This window comes from Equus asinus, chromosome 20 (assembly GCF_041296235.1).
Source record: "Equus asinus isolate D_3611 breed Donkey chromosome 20, EquAss-T2T_v2, whole genome shotgun sequence".
Lineage (NCBI taxonomy): Eukaryota > Metazoa > Chordata > Mammalia > Perissodactyla > Equidae > Equus > Equus asinus.
Window position 1 is genome coordinate 26,519,334 of NC_091809.1, and position 18,197 is coordinate 26,537,530.

General features: G+C 61.5%; 1 protein-coding gene across 7 annotated transcripts in view; it reads left to right on the forward strand.

Moving 5' to 3' along the window:
* NFIX (nuclear factor I X) overlaps positions 1–17,913 on the forward strand; it is an 89,362-nt gene extending 71,449 nt beyond the window's left edge. For 2 of the 7 annotated variants that reach the window (XM_044751874.2, XM_014861723.3), the window contains exons 6-11: positions 634–770; positions 3,567–3,689; positions 5,796–5,971; positions 11,403–11,550; positions 13,616–13,707; positions 17,696–17,913. In XM_044751874.2, the coding sequence (XP_044607809.1) occupies positions 634–770; positions 3,567–3,689; positions 5,796–5,971; positions 11,403–11,550; positions 13,616–13,707; positions 17,696–17,710 (691 nt within the window). In that variant the 3' untranslated portion in view covers positions 17,711–17,913. The remainder of the gene's footprint in view (positions 1–633; positions 771–3,566; positions 3,690–5,795; positions 5,972–11,402; positions 11,551–13,615; positions 13,708–17,695) is intronic. The other 5 variants (XM_044751876.2, XM_070492182.1, XM_044751877.2 and 2 more) reach the window with 3 other exon arrangements.
* Positions 17,914–18,197: the final 284 nt, after the last annotated feature.

Genomic DNA, 18,197 nt, shown 5'->3' on the forward strand with positions numbered 1-18,197 from the left:
CAGGAGATGCTGTGGAGGTATGTTCCAGAAAGTAACCTCCAGTAGCAGCGTGCGTGGGCAGGGTGCCGGCCAGTGGGAGGCTGTCCCGGGGCTGGAGTGGAGGAGGGCCAAGGCGGGTGGGAACGTGGTGAGAGGTTTGGGAGCAGTAGGGCCTGGTTGGGGCCGGGTGTGCAGGGCAAGAGAGGATCCTGGCCTTTTTAAAAGAACTTGGATGTTTGGCTCATTGTGAGGTTTTTGGCGTTCACTTTGATTTGTTAAAATATTGCATTAAAATATTATATTTTCATATTTATAATATCTTAATATAAAATAACATAATACTTTGACGTTGAGTTTTGTGGCACCCCCTGGCATTTTTGTCCCTGGCAAGTCCCTCACTCACCTTGCCCTGACCCTGGGGGCTGATGGGAAATAGAAGCAGATGAGGGTTCCACTCCCTTCTTTGACAGGGTAGCTGGGGTGGGGGATGAGGGTATCAGGAGAGGAGGAGGGGAGGCAGGCTGGCTGGGGCGCTGTAGGGCTGGCTGGGGGTGGGCACACAGTCAGTGCCCAGTAGTGCTGCTGTCACTAGCGTCCACTCCCCACACGAGGTGCCCATCCTCGGCCTGCCTGACTCCTCTCCTCCTTCCCCAGCACCACCAAGCGTCCCAAGTCTATCGATGACAGCGAGATGGAGAGCCCTGTCGACGACGTCTTCTATCCCGGGACAGGCCGCTCCCCAGCAGCTGGCAGCAGCCAGTCCAGTGGGTGGCCCAACGATGTGGATGCAGGTATGGGCGCCGCAGGGCCTGCCCAGCGCAGGGCGGCCGGGCTGCTTCTGCCCCCGGCCCCCCCATCTGCTGGCGAGCCTCCCACTGGTTCCTCCGCACTGTCTTCTTGCCTCCTCATCTTCCAGAGGAGGGCAGATCAGGCTGGAGCGGGGAGCAGAGGCAAGGAGGGGGCTGTCACGGAGTGGGCAGCAGAGCCCAGGGGCGTGGCGGGTGGAGAGCGGAGGCCTGGCCCTGGGCCTCTGGTGCCCTTCCCTTCAGAGGCTCCTTGGCCTCCTTCTCTCGGTGTTTCTGTAGAGAGGTGGCCCTGGCCCTGTGGTCGTCATGGTTTGAAGCAGTTTCTCAGTCTGGGTGCTGTGGACATGCAGGGCCATGTCCTTCTCTGGGGTGGGGGGCGGCCTGCACACTGTAGGGTGTTGAGCAGCAGCCCTGGCCTCCACTCACCAGGTGCCAGTAGCACCCCCACCAACCACCAAACCAGGTGCACCAACCAAAAATGTCTGTGGACCTTGCGGCACGCAGCCCAGGGTGGGGACAGACGCATCTGGAGAAGAGAGCTGCTGGTCGGAAGGGCCCAGCTGCACAGAGAGGAGCAGAGCCTAGTAAAGGCTGCGCAGAGCCCTTTGCCAGCAGGGAGTCAGCCTGTGCTCTCCTCCCAGTCCCTTCTGACCGTTCCCTCCAGGGAAACCCACCCACCTTCACCTCCAGTCTTGACAGGAGGTGTGGGCAGACGCAGAGAGCCCAGGTGTCACAGAGGGAGCAGGCCTGTAGATGTGCGTGTGTGCTCACACGTGCGTGAGGAGACTGGCTGCAGGGTACTTTGGCCTGACACACTGGTGTGCAACCTGTGTGTGTCCTGGAGGTGCGGGTGTCTTGGGGCCAGGGAGTGCAGACTCGTGTGTGTGAGGCGTGCATGGGTCTGCCCTGGTCAGGCTGGGGACAGGGGCTTTGCTCTCCGACGCAAGAAGATGAGGGTCTGACCGAGTGGCACTTTGCCTGGTGTTTTCCTGATGTGCCCTCCTGGGAAGGGCCACGTGGATGGGCAGGGCCAGGGCTTGGAGAAGCTGGGCTGGAGTGCAGGGAGATGCTGCTGCTTTCCTTTCCATGGGCTCTGGCTTCTGCTCTCCGCTGCCTGGGAGGAGGTGGGGAGGGCTTTCCTCCAGGCCTTGGGCTGACGGAGTGGGTCTAGCCAGCGAGGCTGCCTCTGCAGTGCCCCTCCCAGGGTCTCTGCATGGCGAGCGGGCACCTCGGCAGCCAGGCCCAGATGCTTCCCTAGGGGAACCTTGGGAGGCCGAGAGAAAAGGGCTTGAGAAGGCCCTGCAGACTCCCCAGCCAGGGCCTTAGTTCAGCAACTGCTTCCTCAAGGACTCGTGTGCCTTGACACCCTGTCCACGGCTGTGTCCTGGGGCGTAGGCCCCCAGGCCCCTGCCCAGACCTGGTTCCCAGGGAGCCCACCCTTCTCCAGCTCCTGCTCTCTCCTTTCTGAGCTCTGCTTGAGTGCCCGTCACTTCCCCTCCTTCCAGCAGTCCTGCCGCGCACGGCCCCCCACATCCTTCTGTAGCACCCCCAGCTGCCTTGCTTTCCCTTCTTTTCCTCCAGACCACCCCCCGCCCCGCCCCCGCCGTGTTGTTTCCCTGTGCTGCGACAAATTGCCAATTAAGCAGCCCAGCTGCAGGACGGGGAACAGCTGGGGAGGCGCTGTGCAGCCACGGGGACAGCTGTGCACAGCTGGTGGGGGCGCTCCCCCCCCAACTGTACCAGCTATCAGGTGGCACACAGCTGCCGCCAGATAACACCTCTGCTGGAGGCTGGGAGTGTTCCCTTCCCCCACCTCTTCCCTCTGCGGTTCAGAGCTCTTATTTCTCTGTTCTGCAGTCCCCCACCCCCACCCAAACTGACTGGATTTGTGCCTCAAACATGGCAGCTCTGGAGATCTGGAGTCCACATTGCCCCTCCCAGCCTGGGGCAGCCTCGAGGCTCAGCCCAGGACAGGAGACAAGCTCTCCTGGAGGCCCTGCCCGGGGGGCCTGCTTTGTCGTAACATCTTTTGGATGTCCTGTTGACTGGGCACAGAGATGACCTTGGCTGGCAGCATCAGGCTCCTACAGGGAGAGCTCAAATGGGGTGTTTTCTGTGCCCCTGTCTCCTGCTGAATGCCACCCCGTCTCTGGCACCAGGAGCCGAGCAAAGCCCTGAAACGACCCCTCCTCTGGCAGCCCAGACCCTCTGGGTCCCCTAGCCAGGGAGTCTTCTCCTGTCTAGCTCTGTCCCCAGCCCCTGCCCAGGCCCTCCCGCCCCCTCCCTGCTCTCTTGTCAGGTGTGTACCCCCCTGTGGTCCCTCCGAGGGTGGCTGTGCTCTCCCTTCATGCAGGGAGCCCTGGCCTCTTCCCACAGAGCCCCGGCAGCCCAGGGCCCAGGGAGCAGACCTCAGCCTGGCTCCCTCGGAAGCTGGCTCCTTTGGCTTCTCTGCACACCTTCCCCACCCCTGCTCCTGCTCCAGCCTTTCATTCTGTGCCCCCTGAGATTGTTACCTGCTCGCCAGAGAGCAGGATGGGCCCCCTTGCTCATCCCCTGCCCAGCACACCCAAGGGCCTCATTTTCCTCTCTGGTTGGAAGCACACAGGGGCTGAGAAACAGCCAGAGGCGGGCAGAGGAGGCCAGAGGGAGCATGGTGGGGGAAGGGGCAGCCGAAAGGGGGCCAAGAAGAGAAGGAGTGAGCTGCTGGCTTCCCGCTCCCGCCTCCCCGCTCCTGCCCCAGCCCAGCTAAACGTGCCCTGTGTTGCCGATTCCTCCCCCCAGGCCCGGCTTCTCTAAAGAAGTCAGGAAAGCTGGACTTCTGCAGTGCCCTCTCCTCTCAGGGCAGCTCCCCGCGCATGGCTTTCACTCACCACCCGCTGCCTGTGCTTGCTGGAGTCAGACCAGGTGAGAAACGGGGGCCCCGGGGGGCAGTGGGGGAGGCGACAGAGCGCGCCAAGGGGCAGCTGGCCTGGTGGAAGGCAGGGGTGCCTGAGTGGTCTGGCAGGCTGCGGGCCCAGGAATCTTTGAGAGCTGCCCGGCCCGGGGCCTCCGCACCGTGTTCCCTGGCACCTCCCACGCTCCTCACTCCTCGTGTGCATCCCTGAGGGCCTGTGTGCTTGCGCGTGAGTGGGGGTGTGTGCACGTGTGTGTGCTGTGTGCGGCACAGGCCTGACTGACTTGCCCTCTGACCGCAGAGGCCTCAGGCCTCTCCTGCCCTGGTCTCCTCTCCTACCCGCTGTGGGTGGGTGCGAGAGCGCAGGCTTCTCCCTCTGCCTGCCTTTCAGCTCTTCTCTCCCAGCTCCTGGCCAGCCCGGGTTGGAGTGGGGCACAGAGTGACAGGAGCACTTGTAGGAGGACAGGCTCCCTTCTTGGGACCTTCCGGCTCCTTTCCAGAAGAGAAGGGCTAGGCCAAGGGGACCTTGGGTGGCGCCGGGGCTGCTCTGCACGGAAAGAAGCCGCCCGCTGCCTTGGGGGCTGTTCTCTTGCTTCAGTTTCACCCAGAGAGGGTGCTTGAGGGGAGAACACCTCGGTGTTCCCCAGGGGATGGAATCAGGCAGGAAGTTGTGGGAGCTGAGGCCTCAGCATCACCACTCCCTCACTTGTTTTTTCCCTTCCTTGGCACCCATCTGGCAGAAAGAGGCCTGGACTTTTTCTGGAGACTGCCCGGTGTCTGCCCACCGTCTCCAGGGCCCTTCTATAGGACACAGAGAACAGCGAGGTTTACGAGGTTTACCTCCCAGCTTCCTCCTTGGGGCCTCCTGGCTGGGAGCCCAGAGGCAGCCGGCACTGGGGCAGGGCGTGGTGGCCGCAAGGTGGGGGTGGGGAGCCCAGGCCCTCTGCACAGGCAGCGGGAGGGCAGCAGGCCGCCCCACTCAGCTTTTATGAACTCCAGGGAGAAGCCAAGTTTCCTTAGCCCCTAATGAAACCGAGAGCAAGAGCGAGCTGATTGGAAACAGACGGGAGGGGGAGGCCTCGGCAGGCTGGGGAAGAGCTGGGGCCTGTGCTGGGGTGGGAGTTGTGTGTGCGAGGATATGTGTGCAAGGGCTGAGCACACAAGAATGTGGCCTGGGCAGCAGCGGCAAGGTGCACACCTACTCTCACGCAGGGGCCATGTGTTCTCATGGCGGGGCGGCCTGCGCTGGTGCGGGTCGTGTCTTGATCCAGGGCCCCAGGAGTCCTCTGCCTCCTCTGGTACCTTGCCCTGGCTCCCACCCAGGCACTGGACCAGCAAGGCCAGTGAGGTGCTCACCTTGGGCGCAGAATGTCCGGGGACACCTTAAATCTCAGTCATCGAGATAAATAATATTTTAATGCCATATTTTAAAAAATTAGAACTATTGCAGAAAACACTTGAGCAAATATCAACCTTTTTTTTTTTTTGAGGACGATTAGTCCTGAGCTAATAACTGCCACCAATCCCCCTCTTCTTTTTGCTGAGGAAGTCTGGCCCTGAGCTAACATCTGTGCCCATCTTCCTCTACTTTATATGTGGGAGGCCTGCCACAGCATGGCTTGATGAGTGGTGCATAGGTCCATGCCAGGATCCGAACAGGAGAACCCCGGGCCACCGAAGCGGAACATGCGAACTTAACCGCTGCCGCGGCACTGGGCTGGCCCGTAAATATCAGCATTTTAAACAAAAGATAGGACTGAGCCTGCACTTGCACAACCCTGCCTTGTGCCTCACCTAACCCTGGCCCTGGTTCCAATCAAATTTATTTACAAAGACAGGCAGCTGGCCTGCGGGCTCTAGTTTGCCAATTTGACTTTTTTTTTTTTAACATTGCATTAAAATGTAATTTCCCTTGATTACTGAGTTTTTTGGCGCCAGAGGCCAGTGCCTCGCTCTCCTCACCCTGAGCCCGGCCCACTCCTGCCCCATTCTCCGTTTTTGTCAGGACTCTCCGTGCTCTGACCAGCAGTGCCCTTGTCTTCCGTGCCCCCACCCCCGCCCCCCGCCACTGCCTCCTAGGCCCTGACGCCCGTTTCCTCCCGCCCACGTGCATGCAGGGAGCCCCCGGGCCACGGCGTCAGCGCTGCATTTCCCCTCCACGTCCATCATCCAGCAGTCGAGCCCCTACTTCACCCACCCGACCATCCGCTACCACCACCACCACGGGCAGGACTCGCTGAAGGAGTTTGTGCAGTTCGTGTGCTCGGATGGCTCGGGCCAGGCCACCGGACAGGTGAGTCCAGAGGGCCCTGGAGCCCGCCACAGCTCATCTCTGCGTCTGTCCATCTGTCTCAGGGCTCACAGAGAGAGGGCCCGAAAGCCAGGAGCCATCTGCGGCTGGAGCAGCTGAGAGCCTGGAGTGCCGAACGCCTCGTTCTTCTGGGTCTGGGGTAGGGGTCTGTGTGTCATGCCTGGGCCTGCCCAGCACGGTCCACCGAGCGGCTGGGCCCACCTTGCTGGGCCTCCTTGCCCTCCCCAGGGTCTCTGTTTCCCCAGCGGGAGTGTACCCGTGATCTGTCCAACCTGGGCCCCGGTCCCTTACCTCCTAACACCTGTCTTAAGCCTCAGGGCTGCAAAGATTTGGTAGGGTTCTAGACTCAAGGTTGCCCAGCCTCAGCACTATTGACACTGGGGCTGTTCATTCTCTGCGGTGGGGGGCCGTCCTGTCCTGTGCACTGTGGGGTGTGGAGCAGCGTCCCTGCCCCTGCCCCCATCGCAGCAGCAGCACCGCACCTCCGCAGTCTGAGACAGGGAATGCCTCCAGACTTCACGTGTCCTGGGGGCATCGTCCTCCACGCGGGCTGTCGTGGAGACTCCCGTTGGCAGGACTCGTAACAAGGGTTCTAGGTCAGTTACGATTCTGGGGTGAAGCCCTTCTGCTTCTCAGTCTGGGAGAGAGACTGGCTCCCCAGGGAGCTCGGCTGCCCTGCTGCCCTCCTCTGTCCACAAGCCTGAGGGCTTGGTCACTGATGAGCGGAATCATGCGGCTGTTCAGCAGAGGATTATCCCTGGTGGGAGGAAGCCAGAGGTGACCCTTCGGTGGGACAGTAGTCCTTGCTTATTCCCTGGGAGACCACGCGGGGTTGGGACACGGTGGTCTCTAGACCTCTGGGAAGGTTCCGGAGCCCCAGCAGCACGCTACACTATGAGAAGGCCCAGTGCCTTTGCCCGGAGCCGTTCTGGTCTGGAAGCACTCTGTGAGAGGTCCAGTGGGGAGGATGCTCGAAGGGCCACGGTGGGGAAGGGCGTTCAGAAGCCCCCGCCAGAGGCAGTCCAGGGAAGGCGGCAGGTGGCCCTTGGCCTCTTAGCGCAGTGCTGCCTCAGGGTGCTGTGTGCAGAGCAGGCATCTGCTATGTGCTGGGGTCGTGATCCAGGGCAGGACCTCGCTCGGCGTCCTCACTCTCACTGTCCACAACGGAAGCTGGTCCTCTTCTTCCCCCTGCACTCCCTCCTTCCGCTTTCCTCGTCTCCTTTCCCCCTCTGCCCTGCGAGGGTTTCTCTTGCTGCCTCTTCAGCTCCTTAGCACCCTCAGAGCCTTGCCTGTCTCTTTGGATGGGCTCTGTCCACTTTGAGAGGCATGGAGGGAAAAGTGGATGTGACCCCCGACAGCTATTGCCCCTCCTTCAGAGACACCGGCAGAGTCTATGGGAGCTGCCAGCCTGTGTCCCAGCTCCAAGGAGCCTGGGGGGAGTATGGATCAGGGAGGCCAGACATCCCGCTTTGCCCATTTTCTCACGTCCAGAGGCAGCTGGGGTTTGGAATCAAAAAGAGATCGACCTGGGGGAGCAGTTTAGCCCAAAGAGCCACCCCTAATGCACAGGACCCTTGAGAGTGTGGGTCAGTCCATCCCTGGACATCCTGACAGCTGGGTCCTGAGCTTCTCCTTGACTTGGCCAGTCAAGATTAAGGGCTCACTTGGCCTAGAAGGTTCTCGTCTTGAGGCAGGTGCTTGCTCCGAGTCGACCATGGACAAAATGCTGCAGACAGGGGTGCAAACAGCCACCCTGGTTAAACAGAGAGTCTAGCCCAGGTGGGGCCTCTCTGGGTTTCCTCCTGTGGCCTGTTGTGCCCAAGGTGGTGGCAGGGTGAGGGGAGTGAGCCTGCTCCATGGGGCCCAGCTCCTGAGAGGGGGCCAGAGACAGCACCATGCTCTGGAGGGGGCACAGCCGGCCGCGGGTGTGGCAGCTGACCTGGCAGCAGGCTGTGCTAGCTCCGCGACCACCTCCAGAGCAGCAGTTCTCAGTCTCAGAGCACACGAGAGTCAGCTGGAGGCATCGCCAACGCCCAGGTGCCCGGGCCTCAGCTGATTCTGAGTCAGCAGGTCTGGGGTGGGACCGAGAAGCTGCATGTCTCTCCTAGTTCTCAGGTGCTGCTGCTGCTTCTGGTCAGGGGACTCGCCTTGAGAACCACTGATCTAGAATCTGAAGTTACAGATCATATTTGCAGAAAAATATATGCATACAAAAATTTCACAGACAATTTGCAGACAGGTTTCCAGGTGCCCCTCTGGCTCATCCTCCGGCCCCAGCATAAGTCCCTGATGGAGGAGAGCCACATCAGCGAAGGCCGAGGGCAAATGGAGACACCACTTGGTGGAGATGCAAAGGGCAGAAAGAGGATGCCTGGTTAGCTGCATTTCTGGCAGAGAGAAGAGACTGCCAAGCGCACGTGATGGAGGAGCTGCAGGCCCGATGGGAGAGCATGACTCTGGGAGGCAGGAAGCGTGGTTCCAGCTCAGCCTTGACCACGAGCGCCGGAACGGACAGCCCTGCATCTGCGTCTGTTAGAGGAGAGTCGGGAGCTCTCCCGGGCTCTAGGTTCCTTCTAGCTTTGAACTCACAGATTGTAAGGCACTGAAAAATCACAAGACCATGAGAGTTTTAAAACCTCAACTTGTTCCCCAACCAGAGCTAAGACATCCTAGCCTGGCTGGCAGTGGCTTCTAGAAACTGAAGGTTGTAAATCCCTGAGTTTCAATGTCCAGCCGTATTGGGCTGGGATTTGCTTTATCAAATGGGATTAGTGATTTTGATCCTCGGAGGAGGAGACAGGCTCTCAGGACTAGAAGGAGGCAGAGACTGCTATGTGGGAGCAAGAGCTGCCTGGAAAGCCCCTGTGTCCCACCGCTGGGGGCCCGCGCTCAGGACGGCCTGGAGAGAAGAAGCGAGGCTGCGATCTGTCAGGACTGTGCCGTTTCCTGCTCTGATGGAAGAACGAGCTAGGAAGCAGACAGGCCATGGAAGTCAGGGCAAGCAGTTGCTGCTTGTAACTCAGCATCGCTGCTGCATGGCCACAAACCCTTGCCCTCTGGCCTGTGCTCTTGCCTGGGACCGAAGGGTCTGTTTCTGAAATGACACCTGGCACAAAGGGGCTCCAGCCCAGGACACAGTTGGGGGCCAGCAGCCACTGCTCACTTTTGTCAAGGGCCTTTGAGTGGGCAGGGAAGATAAGTAAAGGGAACCATTTGGAGGGACAATGTCAGACCTAAGTGCTGATCATAAGTGAGGGATGGAGGGTGGAGCAGCCAGAGCTCAGAAGGGCATGGTCCACACAGCCGCCCAGGGGCTCTGTGGTTTGAAAGCGCAGCGAGATGGACTAGTTGATTTAACTCAGTCAAGGGAGCTTGAGTGCTGCACGCTTGGGCCATACAGAGGTGACGTTCTGCTGGCTGGTCAGGGAGCCTGGGGGGTGGCCTGCTTCGAAGGCTCCAGTGGAGGTCCAGAGCATCCCAGAAGAAGAGGCAGAGAGAGGTGGATGGTGATTCAGGGAATCAGGCCGGCCCCCTCGGTGGGGATGTGTTGTCTGAGCAGGCCTCGAAGGGTGTGGGGAAGGGTATTCTAGACAGATGGTTCTGCAGGGAGCCAGTGTGCAGCCCTCACTGCTTCGGCTGTGTTCTGGAAACCCCAGTCGGTTTGCAGGGGCAAGTCCTTGTGGGGAGGGAGTGCAGGGGCGTGAAGGTGGAAGACCCTGTCCAGCTGCACCTTGGGGACCTTCAATGCCCACCTGGGAGACTGTGTTTTGCAGCAGATGCGGTCGGAGCCGTGGAAGGTCTCAGGGGATGAGAGAGGTCTGAGCTCCTTTGCATTTGGGGAAGAGGTTGATGACCCTGCTGGAAAGAATCCACAGGCTCCCTGGAGTCAGACAGACGGGGCCGTGAATGTCAGGCCTGGCCAGTTACAGCCGGGGCTTTTGGGTAAACGACTTCACTGTGCAGGGCCTCAGTTTCCCCAGTTGTGGAGGGGGAGAATAGAGATTCCCCTGCAGCAGGGTTTCCCAGCCGCAGTGCTGTTACAGTGTGGGCCGAGGAGCCTTTGTCCTGGGGCCCGTCCTGTGCATTGTGGGCTGTCGAGTGGCATCCTCCGCCTCCACCCACTCGATGCCAGTAGCACCCCCCGGGTTGTGCTAACTAGAATGTCTCCCGACGCCGTCAGGGCCCCCCGGGGGGCAGGACTGCCCTTGAGCGAGAACCACGGCCTTGCGGGCTGGTTGGAGGACTGGACACAACATGGGTACAGTGCCTGGTACAGAGCTGGGCACCGGGGCACTGAGCTGATGGGCACACTGTTGGCAAAGGGGAGACCCCTCGGGAGTCTCATTGTCCCAGTCCAGGCGCAGCCAGTATGGACAGAAAGACAGTTGGCTGGAGGCATCAAGGGGGTGGGCTCCGCGGGCTCGCCCGCCAGTAGGAGGAACAGCCCCCGCGCCTCCCACTGCCTCGGACCTGGGTGGCTGGGAGGGGCCAGTTCAGGATGAAGAGCTCTGGCCCGGCCCCCTGACCCTGGGCTGCAGAGGGCATCGAGGGCACTGCCCAGAGCTCCAGGGAGGTCTCTCCAGGGAGGCTGTGCCTGCAAGAGGCCGGGGACCTTGCCCCTCCCTGTGGTGCCGACGTCCCCTGAAGCCCGAAGGTTGCTGAACGCAAGGCCACACATGGGGCCTGGAGGAGGAAACTCAAGTTTGAGGCACAAGAGGGAATAAAGGACAAAGAGTGGCTCTGGTGACTGGTGTCCCAGCTTCCAAGGGCATCGTACAGGGAAGTCCGCTCGAAGAACCCCACGGGAAGCAGAGCTGGCGGCGATGGATGTTCCTCTCAGGCTGTTCTGTGGCAGATAGGCCAGCACCCGCTGTCGGGCTGCTGGAGCCAAGGGCGACCCCCCAGTGCCTGGCGTCCCCCCAAGGCTGTGACGTGGGGCGGACGTTGGCCTGCCTGTGGTCCTCGATTGGGTCAGCCAGCCCTACCCCATGAAGGGAGGCACGCACGTGTTCTCGGGGGCCGGCAGGGGGCCAGCTGGCGCATCTTTCCTGCCGTAAGAGAAGGTCTTCAAGAGCGTGCGCGTTCTAGGTGCAGCTGCTCATATGTCTAGGTGGCACATTTTGGTACCTAAAACACGTTCCCTAAGAAATAAACCACCCATCGGACACCCCCCTTCCTCCCTCCCACAACTTCAAAAGAGGACCACAAAAAAAAAAAAAAAAAAAGAGAAACACCCGAGAGACCAAATAGAGGCCTCACACCCTCACCCACCCGTGCCCCGGAGGAGAGGACCCCATCCTGCATCTTCCACCGGGAGCGCCCGCTCTCAGGAGCGAGCTGGCGCGGCCGCGCAGGGGGCGTGTGTCTGTGTGTGATGTGCCTTCATGCGTCACTCTATTTATGTTGTTCGCAGCCCAACGGTAGCGGCCAGGGCAAAGTCCCGGGGTCATTTTTGCTACCGCCGCCGCCTCCAGTGGCCAGACCTGTGCCCCTTCCTATGCCTGATTCCAAATCCACCAGCACTGCCCCAGACGGCGCCGCCTTGACTCCTCCATCACCTTGTAAGTGGACGATGAAACCGGAACCACAACGCCCAGCGCCCTGGCCCATCCAAACAGTTTCACTGCAAAAAGACCCCCTCCCACTGCCAAAGCCCCCCCGACCCAGAGGCCACGGAGCCTGCCACCTGGACAGGAGCAGAGCTGACCCCCCAGCCACGGCCTCCTGGGCCTCAGTCGCACCAGCCAGCACCCTATGAACCCCGGCCTGCCCGCTGCTCCCAGCTGGGGCCCCTGGCCCAGGCCCCTCCTCGGGGGGGCGGGAGGGGTCGCACAGTGGGGCGCGCAGGCCAGGGGTGCTGGCCGGGGTGGGAGGGGGCAGGGAGGCGCAGCCATGCCATCTTCATACCTGATTGCTGTTTTTTTCGTTTTTCGTTTTTTTGTTTTTTGATTTTTTTGTTGTTTCGTTGTGCCCCCCCCACACCGAGAAAATTAAATGTGACCAGACGGCGACGCCACCGCCACCCCCTTTTTTGCCTTGCCCCTCACCTCCATTCTGGGGCCCTGGGGCCTCTGGAGGGGCAGCAGGCTGGCCCCTGACCCCTCCCCTTCAGTCTCACATTTGGTTTCTCGTTGTTCCTCTTTTTTTTTTCTCCCCCCCCTTCCCCCCTCTCAATTCCTTCCCCAGGTTGGATGTTCCAAGGACAAGGGAGGGCTCTGGGCCTCGGCTTACTGCATCTCTTTCTCTCTCTCTTTTTTTTTTTTAAACCAGTGACAAATTTTGTCAAAGGGAAGAGAAAAATCTGAGTTGAGAGGCCCGAGGTAGACCCGACGTGAAGGGCAGGAGAGGCGGAGAGCGGGCGGGCGGTCTGCCGTTGGCGGGGTGGCGGGCAGAGCTGCGGGTACTCTGGGGGCTGCAGGCCGCAGGCCAGGACTTCCGGGCAGCGGTGGGAGGGGCGGCCCATCTCACCACTTCTCTCGTCTCGCGCTCTCTGTCCCACCTTCTTTCTCATGGTTTGAGTTATTTTCCCCTTTCCATCCTCTTCATGTCATCTTCCCATCTGCATTTACCATAAAACAAGTCATGGTCATGGTCATGGGAGGTGGGCAGGGTGGGGGAGGGGGAGACCAGCCTACAGTGTGGCGGGGTGGGGGGTATTCTAGACAGAATCTGGTGAGCACAGGGCCCATGGGGTGTATCTGGTGCAGGGCGGCGTGGGGGCCTCCTGGGCAGCTTGTGACATTCCTCATTCCCTCTGGGGGCATCCTCCCTCCTGGGGGGCGGGGCAGGCTCATTCCCTCCCATAGTGCTCCAGCTGGACAGGCCAGGAAGAGCTCAGGGGTGTGTGACCCATTTGCCCCCTCAGGCCCCAGAACAGCTTCCCCCAGGCGTCCAAGCCCTGTGGCTCTGCCACTGCCAGGTCCTCAGGCCTCCTCCTCCTCTCTGCCTTGGCTCATCTCGGGCTTTGGGGACCACAGGACCTGGTGCAGCCATCAGAGGAGGGGAATGCCTGCTGGGCCCGAGCCTTGCCACCCTGGACCCAAGACGGCAGCCAGCCCCTAGCCCCTTTCTGACTCCGTCCCCTGCTCAGCCCTCCATTGGGCCTCTTCAAGTTCCCCAAGCTGCTGGCCCAGTCCTTGGGACTGCCCAGGGTGGCCAGTGGGGTAGCACCCAACTAGCCGCCCTGGTTGGAGCGGTGGCATGGCTGAGACAGCCTTCCCCAAGTTGGGTGGGGCCAGTCCGCCAGGGCCCTTCCCGGGCCCTGTTCTCCAGACCTGAGGGGGCCAGTGGGAAAGCAAAGGCCTACTCTGGGAGCTTCAGGATGAGGGTTTCCCCCGCCCTGCCCGGTACCTGGTTAGGGGACAGAACTGGGTCCATGGGACCTCAGCCGAAGCCTCCAAGGGCCCCTCCCTCACCCCAGCCGTGAAAGAGGACATCGGCTGAGGCAGAGTGCCGGGTTAGTGAGAGGACGAGGGGTCCCTCCGGCCTGTCCTGCCCACGGCCAGCCTCAGCCTGGGCAACGTGGTCTAACCCAGTCTCTCCCTCTCTCAGCAGCCCCGAAGGGCAGTGCCTGGCAGGGCCCCCAGGTCTCACAGGGTCTCCCCCTCTCTCCTCTGCCCCCCACAGCATTCGCAACGACAGGCGCCTCCTCTGCCAACCGGTTTGTCAGCATCGGACCCCGGGACGGCAACTTTCTGAACATCCCACAGCAGTCTCAGGTAGGAGGCCCCGCCCACCAAGGGCAGGTGGCTGAGCAGGCAGGGCGGGGCGTCCTGGGGCAGAGAAGAGGTCCTCAGGGCCAGTCCTGGAGCAGGGCCGGGCAGGGCTGGAAGGCCCCGGCTTTTGCACGCCCAGCTGAGCCTGTCTCCCCAGGCAGCCCCCAGGCCCCCTGGCTAATCAGCTAATTGGATAATTAGCTCTGACAGCCTGGCCCTGGGGAAGGCGGCCAAGGACCCAGGCTAGAGGCGCTCTGGGCCAGGCTCGGTGCAGCAGAGAGGGAAGCCCGGGCCGTCAGGAGGACAGCGGCTGCCTCGTTGCTCTCCTCCTGCTTCAGGCTGGAAGCCCTGGCCCCCAGCCCTCCCTTCTTCCCTGGCTTTGGGTGGGCCGGGCGAGGGGTGGAGGAGGGACAGAGCCGGCCTGCTGGGCCACGTGCCCAGGGACTCTGGCACCAACGGTAGGGCAGGGCCCGTTGCCACCTGGAGGCCCCTCCCCCAAGTCCCCATGAATCCTATTAGAGGGGAGGCCAGGCTGCTGGAGCCCCCAGTCCTGCTCCCATCCACCCCCAGGTCTCACAAGGAAACAGCTCCCCCACCCCTCCGCTGGAGGCCCCTGGACCAGGCCCCCTCCTCCCTGTGCCTGTCCCCAGGAGGCTGAGAATAGCCTGCAGAGCCCAGGGCCCCAGGGTGCAGGGAGGAGTTCCCTCCGGGGCAGGGCAAAGGCAGCCTTTACAGTGTAGGCTTTCTCTGAGAAGCACATGCAAATATCTTCCTCTTTTGCACATTTTACAAAAACACTGCCCTGTAAAGCCCGGGGCCCTGGAGGCTCCCTCAGCCCCCGGAAATCCACCTGGGCCCTCTGGGCCGGGGCCACCTCTTCAGCTCCTGCTCCCTCTCTGCTCTGAGGCCTAAGTCCAGAGAAAGTTGGTGGATGGAAGTTTTGTGTGTGTGGTTTGAGGTTTTGGTTTTTTTCCCTTTTCCTTTCCCTCCCTCAAAAAAAAAAAAAAAAAAAGCCAAAAAACTTTGTCAAACTTCAAACTTCAGAGCTCCCTAGTGGCAAGGAGGGGAGGGGAGGAGAACGTCAGCCCCCTCCAGCTTCCCACCCCCTTTCCCCAGAGTCACGTCTGACCCGTCTGGTTTCCAGGAGCAACCAGACATGATGTAACACCCAGATGAACTTGAACTTGGGGGTGTTGAGAAGAAAAACAATGGCTTGGAGCAGGGCCTGGAGCCAGCCCCCTCCGTTCTGTGCCAGGGAGGCCGAGAGAGCCCTGCTGGCAGAGGGCGGGAGGGGGTGCCAGAGGAGGGGACGCAGGCCGCCTCCCCTCCCGGCTCTGGGCTGGCACCAGGCTGCAGGGCTCCATTGCGCCCGCCCGCCTCCCTCCTGCCTCCGGCCGGCCGCTGCCGGAGCAGCTCTGATTGTGCCCCCTGCTCGCTCGCCGCCGGGACACTGCCACGAGCCCTCCCGCTCACCCCGTCTCCCCTCCATGTGCTTCCCTTCTGCACTTTCTCTGCTCACTTTGCTTGCGCTTTGGGGCCAAGTCTGAGTTTGAGGCAAGTTTGGGAAACAGTTTTTCTCCCCCTTGTCCCACAAGGAGCCCGGGCCTCTGCCCGCCCTCCCACTCAGAGTGGGCAGGTGTGTTTGGGGGGTGGGGTGGGGGACCGGAGCCCGCCCAGCTGAGCTGGGAGCCTTCGGGCCTGGGGGCAGGCGGGCGGCTGCAGCGGGCGCATGGGGTACAGTGGGGGGCGGTTTCCACAGTAACCAGTGACTTTAGCTGATCTCTGGAGCACCAGATGGAGACAGAACAATAGAATGAGGGAAGAAAAGAGAATTTTAGCAATTTTGTCATTCCCTGGGCAGCGCTTTTTACTTAGTTTTAATCAATTTTGGACCTGGCTCAGGAAGCAGGGAGGAGTGAGCAGAAAAAGCCACTCCGTGCTTGGCAGCAGGTCCCCCACCCTGGGACCCAGGGGAGGTGCCGGGGAACCGCGCTAGAGCCGCCTGTCTCCCTGACTCCAGGCCTGGAGTGGCCTCCCGGGCGTCCTCCTCTCCCTCCCAGGGACTGGGCAGCTTCAAGCGGCCAGAGCAGTGGTGTAAGTCTCCCAGCGTAGTCTTCCCTTGGGAAGGGGGTCCCAGAAAGCGCCGAGGCCTGAGCCCCCAGGGACGGGGCTTGGGGGTCTCCCCCAGGCAGCTCCCCACCTCCTCAGGCCTGGACGGGAAGCCCCGGAGGTGGCTGCTGACCCAGCCCCCACTCTGGGGCCTCAGGCCCGGTTCCCCCCACCCCTTGCCAGGCCTCCGGGAGCCTCCGGTCGGCCTCCGGGAGCCTGTGGTGCCCGGTTCCCCCCACCCCTTGCCAGGCCTCCGGGAGCCTGTGGTCGGCCTCTGGGAGTCGATGGGATCGCACTTGGGCGGGTGCTCCCAGACTCCGGCCACAGCGGGCAGGCTGCGCACTGCTGTCCAGCAGGGGCGGGGAGGTCAGCCTCTGCCGGCCCAGCAAGCCGCTGCGCCCCCGGCACTGCAGCAACCCTGCCCTCGGTTCCAGAGGCCCTCCCTCTGCACCCTGCAGCGCGGTAGCCACTGGCCCCAGGTGGCTGCTCAGACTTAAAGTGAAGAACTCTCGGGAGGAAGGGTTAGTTCTTTGGTCACACTAGCCACGTTCAGGAGCTTGGCAGCCACGTGTGGCTCCAGCTGCCACATGAGACAGCACAAATGGAGGACACATCCATTGTCTCAGAAAGTTCTAGATGATCTCCAAGGCCCTTTCTGACTCTGAAACGCGATGATTCCATCTCCCGGTGGATGACAGCCCACAGTACCAAACCCAAGCTTTGAGGGGCAGGTCCAGCCTGCAGGCACGATCTGTGTGACCAAACCAAGGGTTTTGAATATTGGAAATTTTCACATGGAATTCTGTTTGGACTTTGGCTTCTTTAGAAATGCTGGCTGATCTAAACGCCCAGTCCCTCATCCCAACATGGGATGAGGCCCAAGGCTGGGGGCAGGCCTTCTGGCCACCACAGACCCTCCCTCCCCGGGAGCATCGACTCTCAACCGGCCCCTGCAGTGGAGCTCGGCCCCTGCAGGTCTGAGTCTGTGACCCAGAGCCTAGGAGAGGCCCTGAGATGCATTTTGAGGGACCCCCATTTTGCCCCCAAGGGTACCACCAGGTGTACCCAGGCACTGTAGAGCATAGAGGATCCCCCCTCGTCCCTCCACTGCTGCCCCTGGACCACGGGGTGGGGCCAGAGCCTCTGGTGGAGGGCGTTGCCAGGCAGCCCAGTCCTGGGGGTCCACCCTGGCTGTTTGTGCTGAGCGGTGGCCGAGGCCTGTTTGTGGGAAGGCAGCGCCCCCTACTGGCACCCTGGGGGACCGGACGCCAGCCCCAGGGAGCTTCAGGCCCTCCCCAGTGCCTGGTGCCCTGAGGGTAGAGGATCCGACACAGCGGGCCCCCCGGCCCCTCCCCCCGGCCTGGCACTGCTGGGGACTGAAGCCATGTGGTGTGTCCCCCTCCCCAGCCTTTCAGCTTGTGGGACCTTGGCTGGGGTGTACAGACAGGAATTTCTGCTTTTAATCCAAAGAGACAGAAAGAAATCTCAGCAAGGAGCTGGATCACCCCCACCCCACTCTCCAAACTCCTCTGGGGACAAAAGCTGCAGCCTGGCATCCTCCCCACCCCCCAGGACCCACACAAAAACCTAAACAATTGGAGACATGGGCCAGATCCCAGGACTATGCCTGTGCCAGCACCAGCCACAGGGGTCCCACCCGCTGGGCACAGTGCCCTGGAGAAGGCCAGCTGGACTCTAGCGCTGGGGGCAGGAGTCCCATAGGAGGGCCGGACAGAATGGGCATGTGCCTCTGCATGGGGCACCCCTGGAGCTGGGCCCTCCTGGGGCCTCGGGCAGGCGGCCTGCTGTCCCAGGGCAGGTGGGAGCGAAGGGAGCTGCCCCTCCCGTGTTCAACATCGCCTCTCTTTTTGTCCCATTTCAGTCCTGGTTCCTCTGATAAGATCAACAAAAGAAATGACAAATTGAAAAGAAGAGGTTCCTCAAACGGGGGGAGAAGAAATTTTGAGACGTGGAAAAATCCCCCAGCCCAGCCCAGCCCAGCCCAGCCCAGCCCCACCGAAAAGCAAAAATTAGATGTCGTCAGCCACTCAGCCCTTCTCTCCTCCAGCCCGGGGAGCCCTGCAGGCCCCCAGAAGCAACCCAGCTCTCGGAGAGCCCTCAGAAAGAGGCCTGGGTGGAGCTGTGCACCAGCAGCCAAGCAGAAAGAAACACGCAAACAGACTCTGTCAAGTTGAGGACAGAAAGAAAGAAGGAGGCGGCAGACCTGCCTTCCTCCCCATCCCCTCCCAGCCTTCTGGGGAAGGAACGGAATCCCCAAACCAAGCAGCCAGCACGTTCCGAAGAGGCCTGTCCCCCACCCTCACCCTTCCTAGGGGAGCCCCCCCCTCAGCCAGGGCCGGAGCTTCACTGGGGAGCTCGGAGGA